The following is a 24,262-nucleotide window of genomic DNA, read 5'->3' on the forward strand; positions in this document are numbered from 1 at the left end:
GACTGAATATTCTATAGAATAAATAGCCTTTGATTTATACACCTTGCATTTTATGCATTATATTTTGGTACAAAATATATATGATATGCTAGTCCGATATTGAAAAAAAGTTTTAAAACAAAAGTTCCCATTGCAGCCATCTGATATACTGCTCGGATATTGATAAAATTGTCCTCTAGATTCGACAAGTTGTTGTTACACCTTTTCCCACCCATACTTTGATCAACAATTTTAGTTCGTCTGCTTCGCTTAATCGTTTTTTATGTATATATAATTAGAAAAATGTACTACATTACAATTATAATATTAAATAAACTAATTAAATTTAATTGTTTTTTTTTTTCAGTTTTGTGTTGTGTGTTTCAGTTATCGGATCTCGTCTTTAGGCTAATATTTACACGCTATTTAAGAGTTGCAACACAAACAAGTGTAAAATCGTAAGGCTTGGGGTTATCCTGGGAGGCGTAGGCAAAACAGAAAGTGCCGCGATTGTTGTGCGTGAACAATTGCGGGCAGAGGAGGGTTAGAGTGTGGATATTAAAGTGACTGCATCAAATGGGGAAAAAGAAGAAAAATAAACCCTGTTTCAACAATGGCAACTGGCCGCAGTGCTTGACAGATCCATTTAATTAAAATGAAACTTGAATTGGAACGGCGAACCGTGCTGGAAGTGTGCGAATGGATCTGCTCCACGGAAACCATGTTGATTACTTTCCGGATCCAGCGGATCTTCGCCATTATCAAACTGACGTCGCTTCTCCGGATCTGTGAGCACTTCCTTAGCAGCGGCAATATCAATGAACTTCTTTTCGGCCACCTTTTTCTCGTCATCCTTAAAGTTGTCCGGATGCCATTTCTGAGCCGCCTTGCGATACGCCTTCACAATCTCCTGTTTGTTGGCGTTGCGTTTAACGCCTAAGATTTTGTAGTAATCGCGGCGTTCAGCCTGTTTTTGCAGTTTTTTCGCCTTCTGTATGCCCTCCTTGGCGCGGGAATTGTTTTCGTCAATCTCGAGCGCCGCCTGGTAGTCGTGTATAGCATCGTCATACATCTCGCTGCCCAGCAGCGCCTCAGCGCGATCACAATACAGCTGCGCATCCTTCATAATTTCCAGCGCCTGTTTGCAGTGTGACAACGCTTTGACATACTGCTCGTCTGTGGTGTAGCAGGAGCAGAGCAGCTTGTGCGCCTCGTAGCGTATCATGGTCTCCTCGGGTTCATGTTTAAGCACCGCTTCGCCGGCGATTATGCACTCCGTCGCCTGTTTTTCCTCTCGCGCTGTTTCCGCTGTCACCAGCTGTTTTTCCACTTTGCGCAGTTTCTTGTAGAATGGAAAGCAAAGCTTGTGCTCGGGATCGAATTTGAGGCATTCGCGTATCTCCTTCAGCGCATTAGTCGCATGTCCTATAGTGTATAGCAGTTTTGCTATATTGTAATGCCCCTCGGTGCTGTCCTGTGACAGGCGGTTGACCTGCCGCAAATCCGCAATGGCCGAAAGCGGATCGTTTGTCTTCAGGTAGGCATCGGAGCGAGCCTGTCTGAATGCCACGGACCAGGGCGAGATCTCTAGCAGCTGTGTTATCATGCCTATGGCATTCTGCTCATCATTATTGTTCAGCAGATGCTGCACCAGCTGCCACTGCTCCTTAGCCGGCCTCAGTCTTGAATAGTGCTCTTGCACGAGCGCATTTTGTGGCTCCTCGCTGAGCACATACTCAAAGTCTAGCAATGCGTTATCATAATCGCCGCTCTTCATGTGCACAGTGCCACGCTGGCTGCGAGCGGCTGTAAAGTCTGGCTTGAGCTCTAGCACGCGATTAAAGTCCTGGATGGCAAAGCGTGTCTTGCCCAGCGCCAGGTAGACAGTTCCTCGTTTGAACAGCGTCAAATAATTGTTGGGATCGCCCTCTGAAAATGGATGTAGTTGTAAGAATATCTGGCAAAGTGGAGAGCAATTGCTTCATTTACTCACCAACAGCTGCATGATAATGCGTCAGTGCATCGGACAGCTGACCGCGCGCTAGAAAGTCTTTGCCCAGCTCCAGATGATTGTCGATGTCCGCCTGAGTTGGCGATGTCGCATCGGCGCCTGCAGCAAGTGACGTGTGCCAAAACAGTAAGAATTTAAGTGTTATCAATTTGATTTTAATTAGAGTGCATAATAGAGATAGGCGCGTGTCTGACGAATGCAAAACGCACGGTCAAAATTAAAACATAAGCATAATGTTTTTGGACTGTGATTCGAATACGTGTTGTGTCAGACACGCGTTCATCTCTAGAACCCCTCCCCACTAGGCCACCCGTAAAGTACCTTCCATGAAGAGCTCCAGCAGCAGCAGCAGGACACATGCTGCCAATTTCTTTTCGCCGCTGCCAAGCAGCAGCAGATCGCTTAATGGCAAAGCCATTATGCTGTGTGTGTGCGTGTATGTGTGTATGGCTGTGTGTGTGTGTGTGGGCGTGTGCGTGTTTGTGGGCGTCTTAACCAGTTGTGATTGAGAGACGAGGCTAATAATCAAATTTAAATGCGATACACACGTCACACGTTATGCTTTAAACTTTGGCGTGGCAGCTAGCTCTGGCTTCTTCTTCCAATTGTCTGTATATCACAGCTGCTAATCTTTACCGTTGCACCTGCTTACTAGATGCTGCTTGTTGTTGTTTTCGCGCTTGCCGAATAATTTTGTCCGTTTTAGGGAACAACAAAAATATAAACGTAATCGATTCTTTGTTTTAAGTATATAAATATTACTACGCAATTTGTGGCTTTGTGTCCATTTTGATCGGTAACCGACTCGTTATTGCACCTTAGCAAATACGTTTGCCTCAATTTTGGTAGAACTGGCTGCTTAAAAACCTAAACACTGACGTGTTATGCGAGCTACAAGAGGCCGAAGAAATAGCGTTGCCAGACAGCTTAGCGGCATATGATTTTATCACCTTCTGGCAGCTCAATTGAAAACAGGGCTGTTAAATATATGGGACGTTTTCACTAAAGCAAATGCGATAATTATCGCGATATCCAATTTTAAATTTAAAGTTTCCATAACAAATAAAACGAATATTATTTTAATTTTATGTTTTGCAAGTATATGGAACTCGTATTTGGTAAATATACATATATTGCACTAACACAACTAATATACATGGTATTACTACAGGTGTTGATATTTCTTAAAATACGTTTTATCTCATAATTGTTATTGTAAATATGTGTGTTTACTTCTTTTTAAATAAATGCAATTTCTTTTTCGAGCATAAATACATTTATATAATTTTTTTCTTTTTCTTATCTTTTTCTTATCACTAAAATGGTCACCAAATAGTCATGTTTGTGCATTATGTGAGAGGCATGGAAATAGGTATTCAATATTAAAGATTTGGATGGAAGAAATACGTTATGTGAGAGCTTAGAATGTGAGTAAAGTATAAAGGAAATATATATATATAGTGCATGCATCCATATATGAATGTGTATTAAAGTTAAGTCTAATGATAGGATTGAATGGAGGGTCTACGATTTAAAAATTCTGTGATGGGCCCGACTTTTTGAAAGCATTTTCACCCTTATAGTATTCCAGTATTTTTGATGCTTTGCTAACTGAAGTCCACTTGGACTATATATATATCATTGGTACAATTCAGGAAATCACAATGTTGATCAAATCATCATCCAACGTATCTTTGGCATGCGACTGGTTGCTATCATGTGTCTTTTTCATATGAGCTGAAATTCAAAAGAGTTTTCATTTCCGATGATAAAAAAAGAAGCGTATCAAATACTTTTAAATTTGATGTGAGTGACAAAGCGCTCCTGGCACAGATCGCACTTGTAGTATGTGTTGCCCGTGTGAACGCGTCGATGCAGACGCAGAGACTTCTCAAACAGATACGCCCGTCCGCAGGTCTCGCATTTGAAGTTCTTCTCAAGAACTAAAAGACAAGTAATAGAAATTAGAAAAATGCGAGACGAAGTTACCAGTATGTCGTATTTATCGAATTTGGCCTAGTAAATATGTTAAGAGCTTTGACAGATACTAATCACTATGACTAAAATTAATCGACAGCTAAAAGGGACCACTCACCCTCATGACTGCGCATATGCTGGGTGAGCACATATTTCAGGGCAAACGCCTTGCCGCAGACATCGCAGACATTGGGCTTCTCATTGGCGTGCGTCTTCATGTGCCACTTCAGGTCCTGGGCGCGCTTATACCGCTTGGAGCAGTGCGGGCAGGCGTGCAGCCGGTCAGCGGAATGGACAGCCATGTGCCGCTCCAGGGCGGACTTCATGTTGAAACGTTGCGTACAGCTGACGCACTGGAAGAGTCCCGTATATTGTCGCTCCCGTTTGCACTGGAGCACGCGTTTATTGTTCGCAATTATCGGTGCGGAGGGTTCGCGCTGCACATGCTCGGCGCTCATGTGCTGGATGAGCGCCTGTTCGGTGTCGAACTCCTGGCGACAGGACTGAAACATGCATTCGCTGCGCTCCTGATGCGTCAGATTCGCCGTGTGCTGCTCCAGCATGTGCAGGCGCTTTTCCGCATAGGAGCCAAAAACTAGTTGATTGAAAATCAAAGGAAAATGATTAATTAATTGATCAAGATATGAAACTATTATTGGGGGGTGTCATGTAACAATAATTGAATAGTTATAATTGCTTGCATGCGGCGCTCCAGAGGGGTTTGGGTGTGGAATTATGCAAGGTGTATTTTATTTAATTAATTTAAAAACTAATTGTACAATAAGTTGTAACATTATGTATGAAGTTTATTGGCATGCTTCTTTTTTTTTGGCTAATAGGTGTATTTAAGAAAAGCTTTACCCTTAGTTTGCAAATAACTTGACTAACACACACAATAAAAAGCAGCATTTGACTTCTTCAGAGTTTTTGGGCAAATCTTAAAGCTTTTGCGATGAATGTTTTGATGACAGATGTTGAGTTATTATTATATTTAAAATGTTTCCTTTCGTTATGTGAGCCGTACTTGATTTGAGTTTTTATCAATGTCTCCGATTTAAGGCTCACAAAACGAAAAACTTTGTTATATTTGTGCACTTGAAACCTTTTTAGAAATCTTCTAGGAGCTGTCAAGGAGGGCAGAAATCGTTAACGTTCAGATTGATGCTTGAATTAAGCTCAAATTACAATAATTTAATAATTTAACAAACTATCAACAAATTTGAAAAGTTGATAGTAACAAATTATTTTCAAATTTATTATTATTTTCAAAAATGCCAATATAGGATAAGCAAATAGGAAGAATATGCTAAAGGAAACTTGAGAAACATCTTTGACAGCAACTGATTGATTGTCCAAATTAGGCTAAAGTGCCTTGCATCTGTCCAGATCAACTTACCCTCAGAGCAGTTGGCGCATTTGAAAGGCTTCTCCCCGCCGTGCTGTCGATAGATATGCCAACGTAGAGTTTTAACGTGTATGAAAGCTGTTAAACGATATTAAATACAAAATTAACTATAAATAATAATAATAAATAATTCCTTATATACACATAAAAGTGTCCCTAGTGTCTTGTTGGTTGCAACTTTTTATTTTTCGTCCGATTGGCTTCAAACTCAATTTAGATCTATGTAAAATGAGATTTAAAACGTAATTCGTTATGCGATTCTTAAACTTTAAATATAAAAACCTAGCCCACTCGAGTCTGTATGTTCGCTCTCGCAGACTAAGCTTACCGTTCTATGCGATTCTCATGAATTTAAGTAAGCCTACCAGGCTTTGATTTTAGATGTAACCTTGGTAATCTTAAAATCACGCCTCCTCCTTCCCTCCCTCCAATCCGCTCTCTACTACTTATGTTCTTTTTGTGTATATATGTTTAAAATATATTAAAGTAATTCAGACCTGGTCATGGCTTATCTATCAGTATATATTATTAAAATGTAAACAGGCCACCCACCTTTACCACAGAAGCCGCAGTATTCGCTCTTGCGGGGGCCCGTTGAGTGCGTCGCCTCGTGACACTTGAGATGTCGTTGGTTGATAAACAGCCTGTCGCAGCCGCTGTGGCGACATCGGAGCTGCCGCTCCGGATTGTGCCAGTTCATGTGGTAGTGCAGGCTTTTGCGCGTAAAGAAACGTTTCTCGCACATGCTGCACTCGAAATCCGTTTCCGAGTGATATTTTTCAATATGATGGTCGAGATTATGACGATCTCCGTACTTTTTGCCGCACACCTCACAGGTGTGATGCTTTACCACATGCACGCCCTTCATGTGCACGGTACGCGATGCGGCATCTTGGAAGCACTCTGTGCACTCCGGACAGTTGTAGGGCTGATCCGGATCGTGTGCGTTACTGATGTGCTCTAGTAATAGGTGCTGCAGCTCATAGCTTTCCTGTGGTTTGTGACAAAATTTACAAGCATAGCTTATGTTCAATGTGCTGTAATCTGAAGCTAAATCGGTTTCCTCATCTGGTTGTAGGAATTCAGATTCGTTGATGCTAATCGTTTCCACAAAGATTTCTATTGGTGTTTCCGTGTTGGCCTCAATAATGGCAGTATTTTGTGTTGTTGTCGTTGTTTCTGTTTCTGTTTTTATTTCGGTCGCCGCTTCTATTTCATCCACATCCTCCTCAATATTATCCTCTTCGTTTTTATCAAAGAGCGAATTCGCATCGATTTTATCAAAAATATTCGACAACTTTAACTGTGCGTCCTGGCAGGCCATACGAAATGTGTATATGGAGCAGAATTTTGTAAAGCAATCGCTGCAAATCTTTTGGGGCAATCCATCGTTTGGTGAGATCTACAAACAATGCAGCAAAGTTTAAGTTATTTTTACTTTAAATTTTTAAACGCCGAAAGGAAAAAAAGAGTGTAAATTAACGCAGCTCCGAATTTCACTCAATGCATTTCTTAATCAAATCAAATATTTACGGTACATTTGAAAAAAACAGATATATTTAGCTTATCGATACAGCACACATACACATGCTGCGATCAGACACGCACACACTCTCAGTCGCAGTCGCTAATTTGATCGAATATTTACGTTACATTTGAAAAAACCGATAAATAAATGTTATCGATGCCGCGTACGCGCCGTTGCACGATCAAAAGCTTAATTAAAATGCAACGCACAAACTTTCACAAATTGCATTTTCCATAATGGTTGCTTTTACTTCTGTATTATTGCATTTGCGGCATAGACTCACCTGTAACTTCCAGTTGTCAAACTCCAGGCGAATTTGCGCCATCTCGCTCTGCCAACGCGTTGGATGGAACATGTCCAGCCAATAGTTGTTGCCATTTTCGAAATCGCACCTTGCACAAGTGCGACACGTTTCCATGGCTGCGGCAATAAACAAACTGAGCAGTCAACATCAATCCGTGACGCCCAGGTCCAAATTGCAATAGTCAGCGGACATACATATGTAGAAGCATGCACACAATAGTACCGTAAATATGTATGTAAATGGTTGCATATACATACATATGTATGTATGTATGTACTTATGGGTATGTTTTCGTGCCCATGCAAAGTTATGCAACTTCAGAAATAACTCTAAAACATACAACCGCACACACATACAGCTTATAAACTTGGCAACAGCTGGCATCGGCTGCCAACATCTGTTCCATATGCAACTTTATGCAATTGGATGCTGCCTAACTGTGCCATGCGAACCTGGGCCACTCAAAAAAAATTTGTGCCTGTACACCAATTGAAGGGAGCTGCAATCGGGATGCTTTAGCCACATCCTGAGCAATTCGAGATGTTGTCTCTGCCACACTCCCGCCTGAACTGACCTTCAATGTGTGCTTAAGCCATTCCGTGTAGAGATTGAATTCCCACACACACACACACACACACACTCACACACACATTCACCCACAGAATTGCAACGGGCGCATGTGTCGGTGTTGGCCAACCCCAGCTTTTTGCCCCGCTCAGCTGATTTGATTTGTTTGTGTACTTGCGCAAAAGCCAGCCAAAGCTTTAATAATTTGCAAAACAAGAGAAACGTTTCGGTCAAGAGGTCTGAGAGGCTTGAGGGGAAAATAAAAAACATTTGCCTCCCAACACTAAGCTCTCCCATTGGCCACATACCACAAGAGCTTTTTAACTCTAACGGTCGATAAAATTCGATAGTTGTTCACAAGAGCTTTTATGGTGAAGTTTCGTTTACCTTGCATAGAAGATCTCTTGTGCCCATAATGTATGCATATTCTTGAACAGTTCCAGTTATTAACGTTTCACTTAATCGTAGTTTATTTTTAATTATATACAGAAGCATATTCATACATATATATATATATATATATATTTCTAACTATGTATACACTTAGAATAGGCAGAAACTAAGAATGCCGCCAGCAGTTCGAAGATTTCTTACTAACTGGGCGGCAAAATACCCAAAGCTCGTAAACACAACTTGGCCGCATTCAGTTTGGCTTCCTTCTTGCTGTTGCAGCCCTGGTCGGGCGTATATGTCTGTCCATTGATCTCCACGGAGAAGCGAAACATGCGGCTATGCGACGGACCTGAATCGTCCCTTAGCGTATATTGCGGTGGCGTCCATTTGTTTTTCGATGTCAGTTCGTTGAGCACACAAACCGGATGCTTGTCGTGGGCGGTGAGCGCAGCCTGGGCGATATTTGTAGCCCTTGTGTTTTTATGCGCACGTGCGCCCTGGCCGCGAGCCGGTTGCTGCTTAAGATCTTCGCGAGAGACTAGGCCACGCTTGTCCAGCTTGACCGTCAACTGCAGCGGCTGCAGTGAGCCGGTCTTCGTGCGTCCCAAGCCCTCGCCCGGCTTCCAGCCCATTTTCTGCAATAGAGCCATGCCCATGCCGCCTGTAACGGGCTTGTTGGAAGTCAGCTGATCCCGGCGCGCCCACAACTGCGGCCCGCTGTTCAGCTCATGTACCTTCATCACCTGAGCACCAGTGCTGCCCGTAAACTGGCCGGGCAAAAATTTTGAGGAGGCCCAGCAAGACATGTCCCGCTGCGCATTGAACATCATTTTCAGTGCCTCCGAATCGGCGGGATTATCCTGTTGACGGTTTAATTTATTAGTTGTGATTGCAACTATTGGATTAAAGCTAACAGCTGCTTACCTGCAGGCGTCGTATGGCACTCAAACGCTGTGTAATAATGCTGGACACATCCATGCTCGGCACCAAGGCCTTCGGAAATATAGAAGCACTCGGCGCGGCTAGTGCTGTGGATGGTATGGGTACTTCGGGCACAAAAGGCGCTGGCGGTCTGGGAGGCGCTGGCGCTCTGTTAGCCGGCGGCGGCAGCGCCTTCTGGACAACAACCGTCGACGGAACAGGAGCAGTTGCTGGAGCAGGCACGGGCAGCGGCACGGCCAATGGCTGCATTGCGTTGCCCTCGACTGTGCCGGCGACGGCATCCGGCTGATTAGTTGCAGACTTAAAGGCGGGCTCCTGCTGCTCCTGCTGCGGTATAGTTTTGGCAAAGACATTGCGCTGCACATCTTTGAAAATGTTGGTGGCCTGTTTGGCCGGCGGCAGGGTAGGCAGCGGTGCCAGTGAGTCCTTTGGCTCTACAGGCACCCACACCTCGGACATGCGGTGTACCTGTCCGGAGGAGACTGGAAATTGCATGGTAATGGCCTTGGTCTGCTCATCGCGACGCGTGGACGGCACTATTGGAGTGGAGTTGCGTATGTGCATGACAATTGGCTCGCGCTCCTTTAGCTGAAACGGATGATGGAAAGCCTTGGCATTGCCGTTCTTATCCACATCCGAATCTTCGTCGGAACTAAAATCGGACAGCATTTCACCGTTGGAGATCTTCTTGCAGAAATCTGTTAGATCCTGGACGGTGCGACCACCGTAGCGCATCTTGAGCAGCACCTTATCCTTCACTTCTGGCGTCATCTCGGCCACTCCGGCCATGTTGCCACGCTTAAACATGCTGATTGCATTGCGCCGCGCGATCTCCAGCAAACGCTTCTTATCGATTCCCAAATCGCGGGAACGAGAGCGCGAACGTGAACGTGAACGGGAACGCGTTCGCTGCCTGCCGCTCTGGTGACGAGTACTGACGCTGTGGCGCTTATTATCGCTCGGTTCCGGCTTGGTGGCGCCGTAGAAACTACGTCGTTCGTTGGCCTTCTCCCGCAGATATGTTTCCTCATCGGACAACGACAATTCGTCGGACTCTCGCCGTTCCACCTTTAATTTGGAGGATCTGTTGTTGTTGTTGTTCGCCTTGGAACGCGCATGTTTGTCCTCGTGGTAGCCGTTGTAGAAGCTATTGTGACCACGTTCGCGCTCGCGCTCACGTTCGCGTTCGCGATCTCGCTCCCTCTCCCTTTCCCCCTCCCGCTCACGTGCGCGTTCCCTCTCCCGTTCGTCCCTTTGTTCGTGCTCTAATGTTTCCTTCTTGACCGGCACAGGCGCCCTTTCCTCATCCGCTGGCGCGTGTCTTTTGCGGTTGTCCGTCCGTTCCTCTGTCTTGACTGTTACCGTGCTTGTCCTTTCCTTAGACTTTTCGCGATCTTTGTCCTTGAGCTTGTCCCTGCTGTCCTTATGTTTGTGCTTGTGCTTCTTCCGCTTGTGCTTGTGCTTGGACTTTCCCTCAGCGGGCGCCACATCCGTATCGGTGCATTCCCCATCGGATCTGGTCGGCTTGCTACGCGACTTTTTCTTCTTGTCTTTTTTTGATTTCCTGTGTTTCCTCAACAGATTCCTGTCATCCAGCAGCTCAACGGGCGGCGCCGCATTGAATACGCTAAAAAGCTCGGCGAGTATTTCATTGGAGGATTTAACTGGTGCTATTTGCTTTTTATCGTCTTGCGACGAGTCGATGCTGTTGCTCGCGTCGCTGTCGGTGCCCGATGCCGTTGGGGGCGTGGTGCTTTCAGTTTTGACCTTCGCATTTATTGCGACAAGCTTCGCCTCGATCTCTGCGTCAATCTTCTCATGTTTCACCATGACGGCCAGTGGTACATCTCCTGCGGGCGTTGATTGCTGTGCCTGCTGCTCCAACGTGCTGGCGCTGTCCGTATTTTCAGTCATTATCGCATCGGCGTCATCTGGTAGCGTTTATAAAAATGCATGCACATCGAACTACATGCAGCGACTATATTTTATATGTGCATATATACAGAAATTGTTCAGTTTTTGCACGCCTAAATCATATCAATCGATAGATTTGATGGCCAAAATATTACAAAAAATATATTGCACATACCTAATAGTGATGTTACAAAAACGATAAATTCTTTGCAGCTAGGTAGCTGTAAGTTGGCAGCCCTGTCGATTTGAAGCGCAGCCAACTTTAGTCACGTCGCTGTCACGAATTGCAATTTTTATATCAAAAAAAAGAAAAGGTTTAATCACTATATCATAGGCCTGTACGGTGTCAGTCCAGTTATAATTACGGAGAACACCAGCTGAAAATGTAAGTGAAACTTTCGACAGCTCTATTTAACAATGGTGATTCGTACACCTGGCTGCAAATTGGCAACGTTTTTAAACGCCATTTCTTTTTATTTTTTCCTCTTCGCCTGGTGGCTTTGCCCTCCTCCTCCTCCTTCTCTTCTGCCACTGTCATTGTCATCGTGCTGCCCGTGCTGCTCTGCCATGCAACTGTGTTGGTTCTCTCGATGTCGATTTTGTCGGAACAAACGAACGGACGTCTGTCTACGCTGCTCTCTGCCATGCCCGTGCTCTGGCCTTATGATTGTGTCGGTATTTGTATTTGTGTATGTGCGTTTGTATGTGGTTAAATTTTCGTTGCGCGTGTAATTGAAATAACTGAAGCAGAAGTGGACAACGAATAAAATATAAAAGCCACGAACTTATTTAGAAATTGAACAGGAAAGGCATTTCAATTTTGATTGGAAGTTGTTGGAAGTCGCATATATACACATATACACACACATAAACAGTGAAAATGACATCGCTGGATCAAAATCGCTTGCAAAACTTTAAAAACAAAGGAAAGGATCAAGATGTACGTTGCGCTTCTCTATTAGTTTGCATTAAAAATTTAAAATTAATTAATTATTAATCAACAGGAGATGCGTCGTCGCCGCAATGAAGTAACCGTGGAGTTGCGCAAAAATAAGCGCGACGAAACAATTCTGAAGCGTCGCAATGTGCCCAACCTGGACTCCAACACAGATGAGGATGAGCAATTGCCCAACTCGATAAATCTCAAGAAACTCGCTCAGGCCGCCGCTGATCCATCGAAACCGGATCAACAGTTGGCAGCCGTTCAAGCGGCACGCAAATTGCTATCATCGGACAAAAATCCACCCATTAATGATCTGATCAACAGCGATATATTGCCCATTCTGGTTGAATGCCTGAAGCAACATAATCACACAATGCTCCAGTTTGAGGCCGCATGGGCATTGACCAACATTGCATCAGGAACTTCCGATCAAACCAATCAGGTGAGCTGTCGATATCCTTGAACCTTATAATATTACAGAAATTATCATATTGTGCTGTATTTAAGTATATTGTATACGATATAAAATACATCAATTTATTTGTTCCGTTTGTACCTATAAAAGCTATATACTGCTGATATTGTAGTCTGATGTTGGCTCATACCTAGAAGGTCTTAAAATTATCAAGCTTCATCCAAATATCACAAGAAAGATACAGCTATCACTAATTCGCCCAAATTCGACATGCGTAGTAGCTGCAGCAATATATTAATATAGCTTGGCATTTAATTCTGCTCTCAATACTGTATCTGAATATCTGTAAATACTTAATGTGGTCAGTAATGTGTCCTTCAATGAGTTACACGTGTGGTAAGCGGCATAAACAAATTTAGAGGGCATCGAAAATTCCAAAGGTTCTGTGCTCAAGAAATGCAAAAATTTATATATACAGTTATCTATATACTCATATATTTATATATGTAATACATATTGCTGATGTAGCTATCAAAAAAACCAAATGAATAATCACATTTGTCAGCACTTATAAATTCGCATCTATTATATTTGTCTCTATTTTTTTTGCAGGTGGTTGCTGCAGGTGCTGTGCCGCTCTTCCTTCAATTACTGAACTCACCCGCTCCGAATGTCTGCGAACAAGCCGTATGGGCGCTGGGCAATATCATTGGCGATGGACCCTTGCTGCGCGATTTTGTTATTAAGCTTGGCGTTGTGCAGCCGCTGCTGTCGTTCATTAAGCCCGATATACCCATATCTTTCTTACGTAATGTCACCTGGGTAATTGTGAATTTGTGCAGAAACAAGGATCCGCCGCCACCAGCTGCCACAATACATGAAATCCTGCCTGCACTCAATGTGCTGATCCATCACACTGACACAAACATCTTGGTCGATACGGTTTGGGCCATCAGTTATTTGACCGATGGCGGCAACGAACAAATCCAAATGGTTATCGATAGCGGTGTGGTGCCCAAGCTGATACCGCTGCTGGGCAACAGCGAGGTTAAGGTACAGACGGCAGCATTGCGTGCTGTGGGCAACATTGTAACCGGATCGGATGAGCAGACACAAGTGGTACTCAATTACGATGCACTGTCGTATTTCCCAGCGCTGCTGTCGCATCCAAAGGAAAAGATACGCAAGGAAGCTGTCTGGTTTCTATCGAACATCACCGCCGGCAACGAATCCCAGGTGCAGGCTGTCATCAATGTTGGCCTGCTGCCGAAAATCATTGACAACCTGAGCAAGGGCGAATTCCAGACACAGAAAGAGGCAGCTTGGGCCATAAGTAATTTAACCATTAGCGGCAGACCCGAGCAAGTGTTTACATTAATCAAGGAGGGTGTCATACCGCCATTCTGCGATCTGCTCTCGTGCCAGGACACACAAGTGATCAATGTAAGCTGAAATCATAAATAACACAACTGGCATCTTATATTTACTAATGTCGATTTTGGCAGGTTGTGCTCGATGGTCTCAACAATATGCTCAAAGTGGCCGCATCACATGTGGAGGAGGTTGCCAATTTGATTGAAGAATGCGAAGGACTCGCCAAAATTGAACGTCTGCAAAACCACGAGAATATTGAGATCTACAAGCTAGCATACGAAATTATTGAGAAATACTTTACAGAGGTAGGACATTTAACTTGTAGCTGCTTCAGCAAAATATTAACCCCTCTCCACTTGGCATTTACAGGGCGAACAATCTAATCTGGCACCGACTTCTGATGGCACAGAATACAACTTTGATCCGAATACAGATAAACTACCAATGAATTCGTTCAACTTTTAATACCAATGGCTGAGAGCAGTACCGCATAAACACAAACAAACACACACACTTCTGATTTGGTGGTATACTCGATTGAAAGCATAAAGCAATACGATTTCGAGCGATACTCTGTGCCCATTTACCAACAAAAACAACAGCCACACTGACAGCAAAAAAAAAAACAAAAGGGAAAATAATTATGCACATTCTATATGACAGCTTGGTTATATTATACAATAACAATTATACATACACACACACACACACACGAACTAAAATCGTTGCAGCAAAACAGTTTTTTAAAAAATAATTTTTTGTGTTTTCAAACATACATAACTCTATGTATGTCAACCTATAACAAAATAAGAAGAAAAAATTATTATACTTTGTTAAACTTTGTCTGATGCATGTTGCAATAGCGAAATCCTTTTTTTTAGATTATTTATGTTTTCATTCAATTGAATAAGTTTAAAAATCATCATATGTCAATCAATTTTAAGTATATACTTCTTCAAACGGGCTGTAAAGGCGCAAACGAAATATTGCAACTGCAACATATGTGCTAAACAAAGCAAAAATAACAATAACAAACAAAAAATTACACAGGAATGATAAAATTTGTAGAACTATTTGATTTGTAATGAATAATTTTAATGACATGTACGCCTTTGATTTGTAATTGAAATTACATATACATTTCTAACATGAAAAACGATAAAAAAAAAAGAACGGACATATTCTCCAGTTTTATTTACATTTGCAGGAAATTTCTAAACATCCACCTGATGTGTGCAGTCTAAAAAAAAAAAAGAAAACACTTGTGTTTATTTGTCTGCGGCTTTAAGGTGGGGCGAACAGCTAATCAAGTTACAGAAGATGTACATACATACACGTGTATACACGCACATGCATAAATGTACATACGGTATGTGTTGATGCGCAATAGGCGCTCCAAATTTGATATATTTCATTTATTTTGCCACACTGTGCTGAGAGTTGATTGTTTGGTTTGTATATGTAAATCACACGATGTGTATACATATTCCAATTTGATAGAGGCTGTCCAACACATATATACATAGCATTAGGGTGAGCCTTACCGACACGATAAGTGTTGGATAGTTAATCCATCAACCAGCCTAGACCAAGCAACTATCGATGTCTACAGAAAGATGTTCTAAAACACCAAGATAATATCGATTGATCTTGAAGCTATGTAGTTTTCGATAGTTTTGAGCAAGAGGTTTTTCTTATTGTATGAATTTTTTAAAGCTTTCCGAAGCTTCATTTAAAAGCATTTGTAAGTCACGAAACGCTAATGCGATTTCCTATTGGAAAATTCTTTAAAAATTTTTTTAAAACCCTCGAAATACTTGAATTAGTTGTAGGGAAAGAATTATAGATTTTGACCAAGCTCATGTAAAAAATTATCGACTTCTAAAGCTCATAGTCTCTAAGTTGTTATAAACTAAAGTGTTTTTTAAGTGTCTTGACCTTTTCGACATGCATGGCTTAAAATCCAATTCGAGCTAGCTTTTAAATTTGATACGCCTATAAAATGATTTGATTTGCTCCTGGAATTACTGTGCCTATTTATTTATTGTATTTTTTAAAATGGATAACAAAAAAAAACGTTATATAGGTTCTTTTTTAGTCGCTTTTAAAAGTAGCACGTGCCCGGAAAAAAGCTTTTTGTTGCTTTGAATTTTGTCGCAATTTTCCATATTACATAAAAGTGGTTTATTAACATGATTTTAAACGCGAGTAGTCCTAAAGAGATAAACAGATATGTGCTTGGCGAGCAAGTATAAAATTGTCGCGTGATGCAGCCAGAGCAAAATGAGACACAAACTGCATTTTAATGTCTATTTTTAGAATAATATACATGTATTTGTGAATGCATTTAAGTGCGTTTTTAGCTGCTTCCGTCAACGGTGCGCTGCGGAAATTGGCGCTGGCATTAAACGATTGTCAAGGCCAAGGACGTTGCGTTTCCCATTTGAGTTGAGAGTTTGACGGGAAAATAGAGCAATCTGAAAGTGGATCGTCAAACCAGTTTTTGTTGTTGTTTTTGTTTTGTTGGAATATTTGGAAAGTAAAAAACTCATGTAATAGCGCTCTCAGCTGTTTATGCGTGTGTGTAAGTGTGAGCTCTCGCGCCCCCTCATACCCGCTCTCACATGCACACAGCGAGAGCAAGAGCGCCGACTCTAATGTTAATCATGTCAACACGGTTTTGTTGTTCACATGGGCCTGCCACTGAATCAATTTAGTACGGGTAAAGCTGTCTGTCCGTACACTAGTCACTGCTCGCAGTTGTCTGAATTGTATTTCTGCCTAAATTCGCCGCTGATTTCGCACAAACAAAATGTCGTCGACCGCCGTACAGCCGCCACCACCCGCACCCGCACCGCCGCCACCCTCATCAGCTGCTACCGCTGCTGGAAAGGGCATCCATACAAAGATCTACAATGGCATGATTGGTGCCTGCGACAAATTTGTGCCAGCTAAAATGCGGCCACTTTGGATGCATCCTGCAGGTGGGCTAAATACAACAACAAAAACTAAATGAAATATACCACGTGTCGCATTTGCTTAACATAAATCCATTTTTAGGTCCAAAAACGATTTTCTTCTGGGCACCAATTTTCAAATGGGTAAGTTCCCTATCAGACAGAATGACGGACAGCCTGTTACATAATTTCGACTGCGTGACCTTCGCTAATTTTCATTATCTCTGTCTGCTGCTGATATACAAAATCTAAATGACATTAATACACAAATCTGTGAGTGTGTGCGAATTGCTTTTTATGATTATTTGTTTATTCGAGCAGACTAAACTCGGGTGTTGTTTTAGACAGCTGCCCGTTCAGAGAGCGCACGCGATAGGTCTACATTAGGGTATGTTAGTGTGTGTGTGTGTGGTTGTATGTGTGGGAATTGTTATTGCTTTATAAGTATTTATTTATATTTATTTTATTGCACGCGCCAAAATGACGATAGCATAAGCTAACGCTGTAATCGCAACTTTTAATGTTAATTAACATAAATGTGTTTACGTTTTAATTTTTATTATCTACGTTTTTATAGGGTCTAGTCGCCGCTGGACTAAGTGATTTGGCCCGTCCTGCGGACACCATTTCCGTTTCTGCATGCGGTGCACTGGCTGCCACGGGCATCATCTGGTCACGTTATTCGCTGGTGATTATACCCAAAAATTACAGTTTGTTTGCCGTCAATTTGTTTGTGGGCCTAACGCAATTGGTTCAACTGGGACGAGCATATAACTATCAGTTGGAGCAGGAAAAGCTGAAGAAAGAGCAGAGCGAAAAGCCAGCGATAACCCAATGAACCTCTGCACAAAGCTGACCCTTGGATGTGAACACGCACAACGTAGAACACAACAGACGCATATCGAACCACTGCGTTTTATATTAAGTTGTTTTTGTTTCAGCGGCTGACCATTTTTAATCGGTGGTTTATTGTTGCCTTACAAAACGTGATTCGTATTACTTAAGTTTGTAAATGTTGGAGGCTTCGCGTATATTTGTAATTACTCGTAGCATTAATAGACTTTTTGTGATTTTTGTCAAGAAAAATGAGAAATAAACAAATACATTCTCAAGACTGTAGAATGTAATGTAAAATAAACGAGCTTTTAAGTTGAATCGAGGCGCGCTTGCGCCGCCCGATAAGTATCGATAACTAGTGAGTACTTTGGTTGAGGTGTGTGGTATAAACTCTACACAATGCTGTCAACAGCTGTTCACACAAATAAAATAATTGCAATTTGATTCGCTTAGTAAAAAACTAGATTCAATAATGAATTTAATAAGTGGTATTAAATTGTACATTGAAAAGATGTGCACAGAGTCTGGACCGGGCATGAAAATTATATTGCTAGACAAGGAGACGGTATTAAGAACCCCAATTTCGATGTGACAAATTTTTCACTGCCAACTTTTTACGTTATTTTAGACAAGCATAATTTCCATGGCCTTTAGCCAATCTGATATGCTACAACGCGAAGTCTATCTCTTCGAACGCTTGGATTCCGGCCGTTCCAACGAGCGTTTGAAGTATCTCAAGTGCATTGTTTTCATACGCCCCACAAAGCAAAACATCCAGCTGCTGGCCAATGAGCTACGCAACCCAAAATATAGCGCCTATTTCATATGTAAGTGTGTTATAACAGTTGCCAAAGATTGCCTGATAACGTAAATTAATCCTGTTATATAGACTTTAGCAACATTATACCACGCACTGATATCAAATACCTTGCCGAATGCGATGAGTCAGAGTCGGTGCGCGAAGTGAAAGAACTGTATGCGGACTATTTGTGCGTTAATCCCAATTTATTTTCCATAAATATGCCGAACTGCATGACAAACCTTAACTGGCTGCCAGATGCACTGACTCGCAGCGTGCAGGGCATTACGGCCGTGCTGCTGTCGCTAAAACTTAATCCGGTCATACGCTATCGGGCCGGCTCGCAGGTGGCGCAACTGCTGGCCAAGCTGATCTACGATCAAACGACCAAGGAATCAGCGCTATTTGATTTTCGCGGCAATGTGGATGGCGCTGCGCCGCCTTTGCTCTTGCTGCTGGATCGTAGGGATGATCCAGTAACGCCCTTGCTGCATCAGTGGTCGTATCAGGCCATGGTGCATGAGCTACTCAATATACGCAACAATCGAGTCGACTTGTCCGAGCGTCCCAATGTGCCCAAAGAGTTCAAGGAGCTGGTGCTGTCCGGTGATCAGGATGAGTTTTATGGCAGCAACATGTATGCAAATTATGGTGAAATCGGCTCCACAATTAAGCAGCTTATGGAGGAGTTTCAGCGCAAGGCAAACGATCACAAAAAAGTCGAGAGCATAGCCGATATGAAGAACTTCATTGATTCCTATCCGCAGTTTAAGAAAATGTCGGGCACCGTACAAAAGCATTTGTGCGTCATGGGTGAATTGTCCAGCATATCCAATAAGCGCAATCTGTTCGAAGTATCCGAACTGGAGCAGGAGATCGCCTGTAAGGCGGAGCATTCGGCACAGCTACAGCGCATCAAGAAACTGATTGCCGACGAGCGCGTCAACGTTGATGATGCCATCAAACTGGTAGCACTGTATGCATTGCGCTACGAACGCCATGCGAATTGCGATACATCCGGTCTCCTGCAGATTATCAAGACACGCGGCGGTAATACACAAATTGTGCCCGCTTTAATTGAGTATGCGGGCATGCATGTGCGTCAGGGCGATTTATTTAATATGGTGCGCATCACGGATGCCGTCAAGTTGACAAGGATTCTGATCAAGGGCCTCAAGGGTGTGGAGAATGTGTTCACACAGCACACGCCGCTTCTGAAGGAAACACTGGATGATGTCTTCAAAGGCCGCGAGCTGGAACCTGTTTATCCAGCCATCAATTCGGAGCTAGTGCCATACCGAAGGCCTCCACGGGAGGTGGTTGTCTTTATCATCGGTGGCGCCACCTACGAGGAGGCCCTCACAGTACATCAGCTCAATAATGCCGGATATAGGGTGATTCTGGGCGGCACCACCATACACAATTCCCAGAGCTTCATCAACGAAGTGCTGGCGGCCACCAGTGGCACCCAATTCAAACATACCAAATCCATGCTTAAATATTGCTCCCCAGATAACCTATAAAAGAGCCCGAGCTGATTCCTTAAAAATAACTATTGCTATTGTTAACTATTTATGTGTAATCTAAACCATTTATTGTATATTTTTAATTCTTTGCTAAATATGTAAAAACTATATATGTATCATACTTAATATATACATAAACAGATCAAATTAGCTATGCAACTTCAGGTGTATAGAGAATAATAATGTTAAGGGTTCTCTACTGCCATGACAACGGTTACGCAGGCTACCCAATGCAACTGCCAAAAGCTAATAATAAATGACAATTATTGTGAAAATTAAGCTAGCCATGTCCAGCAGCTATTTCAACGAGATCTGGCATCAGGCGCAGCATGAATGCGAGCAACTGGCCATTATCGACTATGAGCGACAGCATCAGAATGTGGACACCACGGTGGCCACCATAAGTGGTGTTGCTGGTGTCATTACCAGCTCCGTGGCCGCTGCGGCCGAATCCAAAGCCCTGCTGCAGGCCAGCCTCTACGAGTTCTATCTGCGTTACATCTGCCTGAGCAATCGCCTGGAGGAGGTCTATGATAATGCAAGTATCAGGGCTTATTGCTCAACTAATCCTGGGAATCCCCCCATATAAATGAAAGAAAAAGTTGTTTTCATAAAAGTATTTTCATTCTTTGATTCAGATGAGCTTTGCAATTATTTCTTAAAGTGGAACTTAAATCTTGTTTTGAATAATTTATTTCTGGCACCGCAGATGATTCAGCCCCAGAAACGTGAATTGGTGCGTAAGCTGTTGGACGCATGCCTGGGCCGTGTCGTTGAACTGAAACATGATCTGGTCAACATTGATCTCATGGAGTTTAGCTACAATGATGAGGTGGTGGAGCGTTTGCGTCTTACACCTATGGAAACGGAACTGCGCATTCCACGCTATTTTCAGCGCGAGCGTGAGCCAGAGCTGGAGTTCCGTAAGCGCACCATGCATGGGCTACTGATCAAGTTGGGCTGGCTGGAGGAGCATGCCCTGGAAGAGCCGCTCACCGAGATCGAGGCCATACGTCTGCTGCAGATGCACGAGCGTGCGCGTCAGGGTCGCCTTCGGGCGCACTTTATGAAGGAGATACGCAAGGAGAAGGGCAAAATGGAGGATCGCAGCGATAAGGAGCGCAGCGACTCCGGCCTCCTGGCGGCCATGAAGATACAGAAAATGTGGCGCGGCCATACGGCGCGTCGCATCACCCGACGCCGTAAGATGGATGAGATGATATTGATTGGCATGGTTCCGCCACCGGCGTCGGTGCTCAAGGAACGTGCCGAGAAGGTGGAGCGGCACAACGCGACGGACGTGCGACGCCGGCATGTGGCACAAGAAACCTATGCGGCGCAGTTCGAGGCGCGCCAAGTGGCTATACAAGAGGAGATTAGGCTAAAGCATGGCCCCACCATGAAGGAGGATATTGCCGATGAAATACGCGCCTGGATAAAGGACTGTTATGACAAGACGGGCAAGCTGCCCGATTTTCCCACAGAGGATCAGGGCGGCTCGCTGCACATATTCAGTCGTCCCGGCACAGAGAGCGAGCACAGTCGCTCCTCGGCGCGTTCCTCCAAGGAGTCGCGCAAAACCAAGGATAAATCCAAATCGCCGGCGCGCAGCGGCGATTTGAATGTTAACGAAAATCAGGACGAGGATATGAACTTTCAACCGGCTGCATCGGTTTGCCTGCCCGATATACGTGCGGAAATTGAATAGTAAGCAATTCCAAAAAGATTCTAATACAATCAAAAAATAAATTGTCCTTCTACAGCTTCAATGACACGTGGCGTGACAAGGACGAGTCGGGCGCGATTAGCCAGGCACCCTACGAGGACATGATCTATGCCGAAAAGTATCAGGAAGTGGAGCTGGAGTTCCGACGCGCCGTCGACGATGTTATGCGCCAAGAGCTCGAGCTGCTCCAGACCATGGTAGGCAAAAAAGCGAAGAAAAGCAACAAGAAGACTCGCCGTTCCGGCAAGAAGAACAAAAAGAAGAAGGAAAAGGATCTGACGCCCGATCGGACCACGGAATCGCTGTACGAAGAGCTGGTCACCAATGGCATTATACGCAATCATCCCGAGCTCAAATTGAAGCAATTTCTGGGCGACAAGGCGCTAACCGCACGCAACGGTACAAATCCCTCGCCGGGTGACATACGCCAGGTGCTTACCGAATACTGCATCCTACCGCTCGGCTCGGAGGCCATACACAATTGTACGCCACTTATACGCTCAGTACTGCTGGCCGGTCCGCGAGGATCTGGCAAAAAGGCGCTGCTACATGCCATCTGCACGGAGGTTGGCGCCGTTTTGTTTGACCTAACGCCAGCTAACATTGTTGGCAAATATCCTGGCAAATCTGGTTTAATCATGCTTATACATCTGGTGCTTAAGGTGTCCAGGCTTCTGCAGCCGGCGGTCATATATATGGGCGATGCAGAACGTCCGTTTATGAAGAAAATACCAAAAACCGATCGAACCGATCCCAAGCGCTTGAAAAAGGATTTGCCTAAGATGATTAAGAACATTGCACCGGAGGATAGGGTTATCTTTATAGGCACCTCTAATTTGCCGTGGGAGGCGGATCAGAAGCTATTGCAGTCTGTGTACAATCGTTTCATATACATTCCACGTCCAGATTACGGCGCCATGTCGCACGCCTGGAAAACGCTGCTCCAGTGAGTATACGATATGGCTTACACTGTGGCTGTGTTTATTCCCAATGCTTTGCAGCGAGTACTCTGGCGGCATCTCCAATTTGGACACCAGTGCCATGGCAAAAATATCCGATGGGTATACTATAGGTGCTGTTGATGCTTGCCTACGCGAGGTGATGACCTGCAAGCGGAAGCTGCAGCTGCGTTCACAGCCGTTGACCAATGCAGAGATAATCAATGTACTCTGGTAGGTATGATGGTTGATCCAGTCGAGCTGTGCTCATCAGCTTTATCTAATCGTTGCAGCGCTCGTGATCCTGTTTATCGGGAGGAAGAGGAGGCTTTCGAATCATGGTGGTCTAAAACGCCGCTGGGTAGACGGAGACAACGCTTTCTGGAACTGGAAGAGGAGCGCATGCTCGAGGAGCAGGCACAGCAGGCCAAACAGGGCAATGGCAACAAAAAGAAGGGCTCAAATTAAGCTAAACACAGTTTCTGAGCTCTCTATTACAATTTTAACTTAAAAATAAAATCCTTATTACCGCATTTGCAGCGCAGCTCATGAACGGCAAGTTTAAGCGTCTCATGGTCCTCCAGCAGTTGCTGCAGCTCCCGCAGCTTATCCTGCAGCAAGAGCTGCTGATCACCAACACACCACAGCAGACTGACATGAAATGAAGGATTCTCATAGAATTGCGCTAGGCGATAGTCACGCATAACCAAGTCCACGGGTCGCAAAAGGGCAGACATTTTGGTCCCATACGCAGCATCAAGCTGTACGGCCAGAAAGGTTCTCGTGCGCTCCTCATTTGTGTAAACTTGGAGCTAGGTCAGAAAATACGTTATAAGTCTATAAACCATTAGCCTTCTGGTACATACCAAATTTAGCGCACTGCTGAAGCTGTGCAGATTCAGAGAATATACAACTTTAATATACATTAACGGGATAGTTAAAGGATTAAAACTACGCACCCCACACAGCTGTGCAACGCCTGCTGCAGCGATCGCTGAAACTCATCAATTTGATGATATTGTAGCACCACAGTTTTGCTCAAACTCAGATGCAGTGATTCATTGGCCCGCAGCTCCAGTTCCGGGGAAAGCCTCTTTATAGCTTCCATTTGAAAATCCTCCAGCTGCTCGGCACAAGCCAGAACTGGCACATAAACAAAAGTTGCCCAATTGCCGCGCTCATGCTTAAAGCTACGTATGCGCCCGTCATGTAACTCGGAATTATCAAAATCATCCTCCTGCTCCTCATCTTCGGCAGGTTTTGTTATCTTAGAGCCCAGCAAAGAGGCAGCTGTGGGTAATGCCGGTCTGGCGGGTTTTTAATTAAGGTATCATAGTATATTAAAAGTAATTTACATTACCTCTTCAGACTGATCGGCGCGGGAGCTTCGTTTTCTGTTTCGTCGCTTTCTGAGCTTGAACTGCTGCCATAATCCACCAGAGCCATCATGCTGAACAGTTTTCTTTATTTTTTTATTAACATATATTATGCTGCTCTTGCCACCATTTTATAGAGTGACCATATGTCTAGATAAAACCCATATTTTGTAGGCAACAAGACTTGCTAGCATTACCATTTATGCCTAATTTAAGTAATAACGGGACATAGCTAATAACAAAAAATGATGCCCAATAGTTTTTCTCGTTAAACGCTACTAAATACGCTAATTTCATAAATTATGCGCATTGGCGCTAAGAGTTGCCCAGTAACCAGAATATGATAATCGA

At 43.7% G+C, this 24,262-nt stretch overlaps 8 protein-coding genes across 10 annotated transcripts; 4 read left to right on the top strand and 4 right to left on the bottom strand.

The window, feature by feature from the left end:
• Nucleotides 1-244: 244 nt before the first annotated feature.
• P58IPK (dnaJ homolog subfamily C member P58IPK) lies at nt 245-2,895 on the bottom strand. The gene is made up of 3 exons (XM_064688533.1): nt 2,312-2,895; nt 1,973-2,089; nt 245-1,908 (listed from the first exon to the last, which is right to left on the bottom strand). Exons 1-3 carry the CDS (start codon nt 2,406-2,408, stop codon nt 626-628), a joined length of 1,497 nt encoding a protein of 498 aa, XP_064544603.1. The 5' UTR covers nt 2,409-2,895; the 3' UTR covers nt 245-625.
• A 244-nt stretch (nt 2,896-3,139) lies between these two features.
• LOC135437148 (oocyte zinc finger protein XlCOF6) lies at nt 3,140-7,774 on the bottom strand. The gene is made up of 6 exons (XM_064695011.1): nt 7,184-7,774; nt 5,925-6,774; nt 5,364-5,450; nt 4,086-4,562; nt 3,784-3,933; nt 3,140-3,727 (listed from the first exon to the last, which is right to left on the bottom strand). Exons 1-6 carry the CDS (start codon nt 7,316-7,318, stop codon nt 3,642-3,644), a joined length of 1,785 nt encoding a protein of 594 aa, XP_064551081.1. The 5' UTR covers nt 7,319-7,774; the 3' UTR covers nt 3,140-3,641.
• Nucleotides 7,775-8,214: 440 nt separating this feature from the next.
• Nucleotides 8,215-11,334, bottom strand: Son (Son RNA binding protein). Of its 2 annotated transcripts, XM_064688602.1 has the most exons (3): nt 11,196-11,334; nt 9,089-11,133; nt 8,215-9,024 (listed from the first exon to the last, which is right to left on the bottom strand). In XM_064688602.1, exons 2-3 carry the CDS (start codon nt 11,018-11,020, stop codon nt 8,365-8,367), a joined length of 2,592 nt encoding a protein of 863 aa, XP_064544672.1. In that variant the 5' UTR covers nt 11,021-11,133; nt 11,196-11,334; the 3' UTR covers nt 8,215-8,364. The 2 variants fall into 2 exon arrangements, with proteins under 2 accessions (XP_064544672.1, XP_064544662.1); XM_064688592.1 differs by lacking the exon at nt 11,196-11,334 and having other exon boundaries at nt 9,089-11,152.
• Kap-alpha3 (karyopherin alpha3) lies at nt 11,264-14,383 on the top strand. 2 transcript variants are annotated; one of them, XM_064688614.1, is made up of 6 exons: nt 11,264-11,405; nt 11,771-11,960; nt 12,025-12,405; nt 12,991-13,821; nt 13,884-14,057; nt 14,122-14,383. In XM_064688614.1, exons 2-6 carry the CDS (start codon nt 11,901-11,903, stop codon nt 14,215-14,217), a joined length of 1,542 nt encoding a protein of 513 aa, XP_064544684.1. In that variant the 5' UTR covers nt 11,264-11,405; nt 11,771-11,900; the 3' UTR covers nt 14,218-14,383. The 2 variants fall into 2 exon arrangements, with proteins under 2 accessions (XP_064544684.1, XP_064544691.1); XM_064688621.1 differs by having other exon boundaries at nt 11,279-11,405; nt 11,768-11,960.
• Nucleotides 14,384-16,452: 2,069 nt separating this feature from the next.
• On the top strand, nt 16,453-17,847 carry LOC135433880 (mitochondrial pyruvate carrier 2-like). The gene is made up of 3 exons (XM_064690170.1): nt 16,453-16,736; nt 16,813-16,853; nt 17,287-17,847. The coding sequence occupies exons 1-3, from the start codon at nt 16,565-16,567 to the stop codon at nt 17,545-17,547; spliced, it is 474 nt and encodes a 157-aa protein (XP_064546240.1). The 5' UTR covers nt 16,453-16,564; the 3' UTR covers nt 17,548-17,847.
• Nucleotides 17,848-17,901: 54 nt separating this feature from the next.
• Vps45 (vacuolar protein sorting 45) lies at nt 17,902-20,150 on the top strand. The gene is made up of 3 exons (XM_064690146.1): nt 17,902-18,111; nt 18,175-18,373; nt 18,436-20,150. Exons 1-3 carry the CDS (start codon nt 18,019-18,021, stop codon nt 19,866-19,868), a joined length of 1,725 nt encoding a protein of 574 aa, XP_064546216.1. The 5' UTR covers nt 17,902-18,018; the 3' UTR covers nt 19,869-20,150.
• On the top strand, nt 20,128-23,008 carry LOC135433888 (dynein regulatory complex protein 11). The gene is made up of 5 exons (XM_064690178.1): nt 20,128-20,409; nt 20,581-21,578; nt 21,635-22,543; nt 22,599-22,769; nt 22,829-23,008. Exons 1-5 carry the CDS (start codon nt 20,128-20,130, stop codon nt 23,001-23,003), a joined length of 2,535 nt encoding a protein of 844 aa, XP_064546248.1. The 3' UTR covers nt 23,004-23,008.
• LOC135433869 (U6 snRNA phosphodiesterase 1) lies at nt 23,000-24,200 on the bottom strand. Its single transcript, XM_064690157.1, has 4 exons — nt 23,896-24,200; nt 23,495-23,842; nt 23,402-23,423; nt 23,000-23,347 (listed from the first exon to the last, which is right to left on the bottom strand). Exons 1-4 carry the CDS (start codon nt 23,982-23,984, stop codon nt 23,030-23,032), a joined length of 777 nt encoding a protein of 258 aa, XP_064546227.1. The 5' UTR covers nt 23,985-24,200; the 3' UTR covers nt 23,000-23,029.
• Between the last annotated feature and the right edge of the window lie 62 nt (nt 24,201-24,262).

The sequence above is a fragment of the Drosophila montana genome, unplaced genomic scaffold, assembly GCF_035044405.1.
Source record: "Drosophila montana isolate Dmon_TW-CO22-7 unplaced genomic scaffold, ASM3504440v1 contig_1505_1, whole genome shotgun sequence".
Lineage (NCBI taxonomy): Eukaryota > Metazoa > Arthropoda > Insecta > Diptera > Drosophilidae > Drosophila > Drosophila montana.

Excerpts from the sequence above, each read along its gene's own strand:
- P58IPK (XM_064688533.1), bottom strand. The coding sequence starts at position 2,408 with ATGGCTTTGCCATTAAGCGATCTGCTGCTGCTTGGCAGCGGCGAAAAG. Across the intron at positions 2,090-2,311 it reads GCTGGAGCTCTTCATGGAAG|GCGCCGATGCGACATCGCCA; the intron begins GTACTTTACGGG and ends CACTTGCTGCAG. Across the intron at positions 1,909-1,972 it reads GCATTATCATGCAGCTGTTG|AGGGCGATCCCAACAATTAT; the intron begins GTGAGTAAATGA and ends ATCCATTTTCAG.
- LOC135437148 (XM_064695011.1), bottom strand. The coding sequence starts at position 7,318 with ATGGAAACGTGTCGCACTTGTGCAAGGTGCGATTTCGAAAATGGCAAC. Across the intron at positions 5,451-5,924 it reads CTGCGGCTTCTGTGGTAAAG|CTTTCATACACGTTAAAACT; the intron begins GTGGGTGGCCTG and ends ATCGTTTAACAG. Across the intron at positions 4,563-5,363 it reads ATGCGCCAACTGCTCTGAGG|TTTTTGGCTCCTATGCGGAA; the intron begins GTAAGTTGATCT and ends TCAATCAACTAG.
- Son (XM_064688602.1), bottom strand. The coding sequence starts at position 11,020 with ATGACTGAAAATACGGACAGCGCCAGCACGTTGGAGCAGCAGGCACAG. Across the intron at positions 9,025-9,088 it reads GTGCCATACGACGCCTGCAG|GATAATCCCGCCGATTCGGA; the intron begins GTAAGCAGCTGT and ends AACCGTCAACAG.
- Kap-alpha3 (XM_064688614.1), top strand. The coding sequence starts at position 11,901 with ATGACATCGCTGGATCAAAATCGCTTGCAAAACTTTAAAAACAAAGGA. Across the intron at positions 12,406-12,990 it reads CTTCCGATCAAACCAATCAG|GTGGTTGCTGCAGGTGCTGT; the intron begins GTGAGCTGTCGA and ends TTTTTTTTGCAG. Across the intron at positions 13,822-13,883 it reads AGGACACACAAGTGATCAAT|GTTGTGCTCGATGGTCTCAA; the intron begins GTAAGCTGAAAT and ends CGATTTTGGCAG.
- LOC135433880 (XM_064690170.1), top strand. The coding sequence starts at position 16,565 with ATGTCGTCGACCGCCGTACAGCCGCCACCACCCGCACCCGCACCGCCG. Across the intron at positions 16,737-16,812 it reads ACTTTGGATGCATCCTGCAG|GTCCAAAAACGATTTTCTTC; the intron begins GTGGGCTAAATA and ends ATCCATTTTTAG. Across the intron at positions 16,854-17,286 it reads GGGCACCAATTTTCAAATGG|GGTCTAGTCGCCGCTGGACT; the intron begins GTAAGTTCCCTA and ends ACGTTTTTATAG.
- Vps45 (XM_064690146.1), top strand. The coding sequence starts at position 18,019 with ATGAATTTAATAAGTGGTATTAAATTGTACATTGAAAAGATGTGCACA. Across the intron at positions 18,112-18,174 it reads TATTGCTAGACAAGGAGACG|ACAAGCATAATTTCCATGGC; the intron begins GTATTAAGAACC and ends ACGTTATTTTAG. Across the intron at positions 18,374-18,435 it reads ATATAGCGCCTATTTCATAT|ACTTTAGCAACATTATACCA; the intron begins GTAAGTGTGTTA and ends CCTGTTATATAG.
- LOC135433888 (XM_064690178.1), top strand. The coding sequence starts at position 20,128 with ATGACAATTATTGTGAAAATTAAGCTAGCCATGTCCAGCAGCTATTTC. Across the intron at positions 21,579-21,634 it reads ATACGTGCGGAAATTGAATA|CTTCAATGACACGTGGCGTG; the intron begins GTAAGCAATTCC and ends GTCCTTCTACAG. Across the intron at positions 22,544-22,598 it reads GCCTGGAAAACGCTGCTCCA|CGAGTACTCTGGCGGCATCT; the intron begins GTGAGTATACGA and ends AATGCTTTGCAG.
- LOC135433869 (XM_064690157.1), bottom strand. The coding sequence starts at position 23,984 with ATGATGGCTCTGGTGGATTATGGCAGCAGTTCAAGCTCAGAAAGCGAC. Across the intron at positions 23,424-23,494 it reads GCGTTGCACAGCTGTGTGGG|CTTCAGCAGTGCGCTAAATT; the intron begins GTGCGTAGTTTT and ends GAATCTGCACAG. Across the intron at positions 23,348-23,401 it reads TCAGCAGTGCGCTAAATTTG|CTCCAAGTTTACACAAATGA; the intron begins GTATGTACCAGA and ends TTTCTGACCTAG.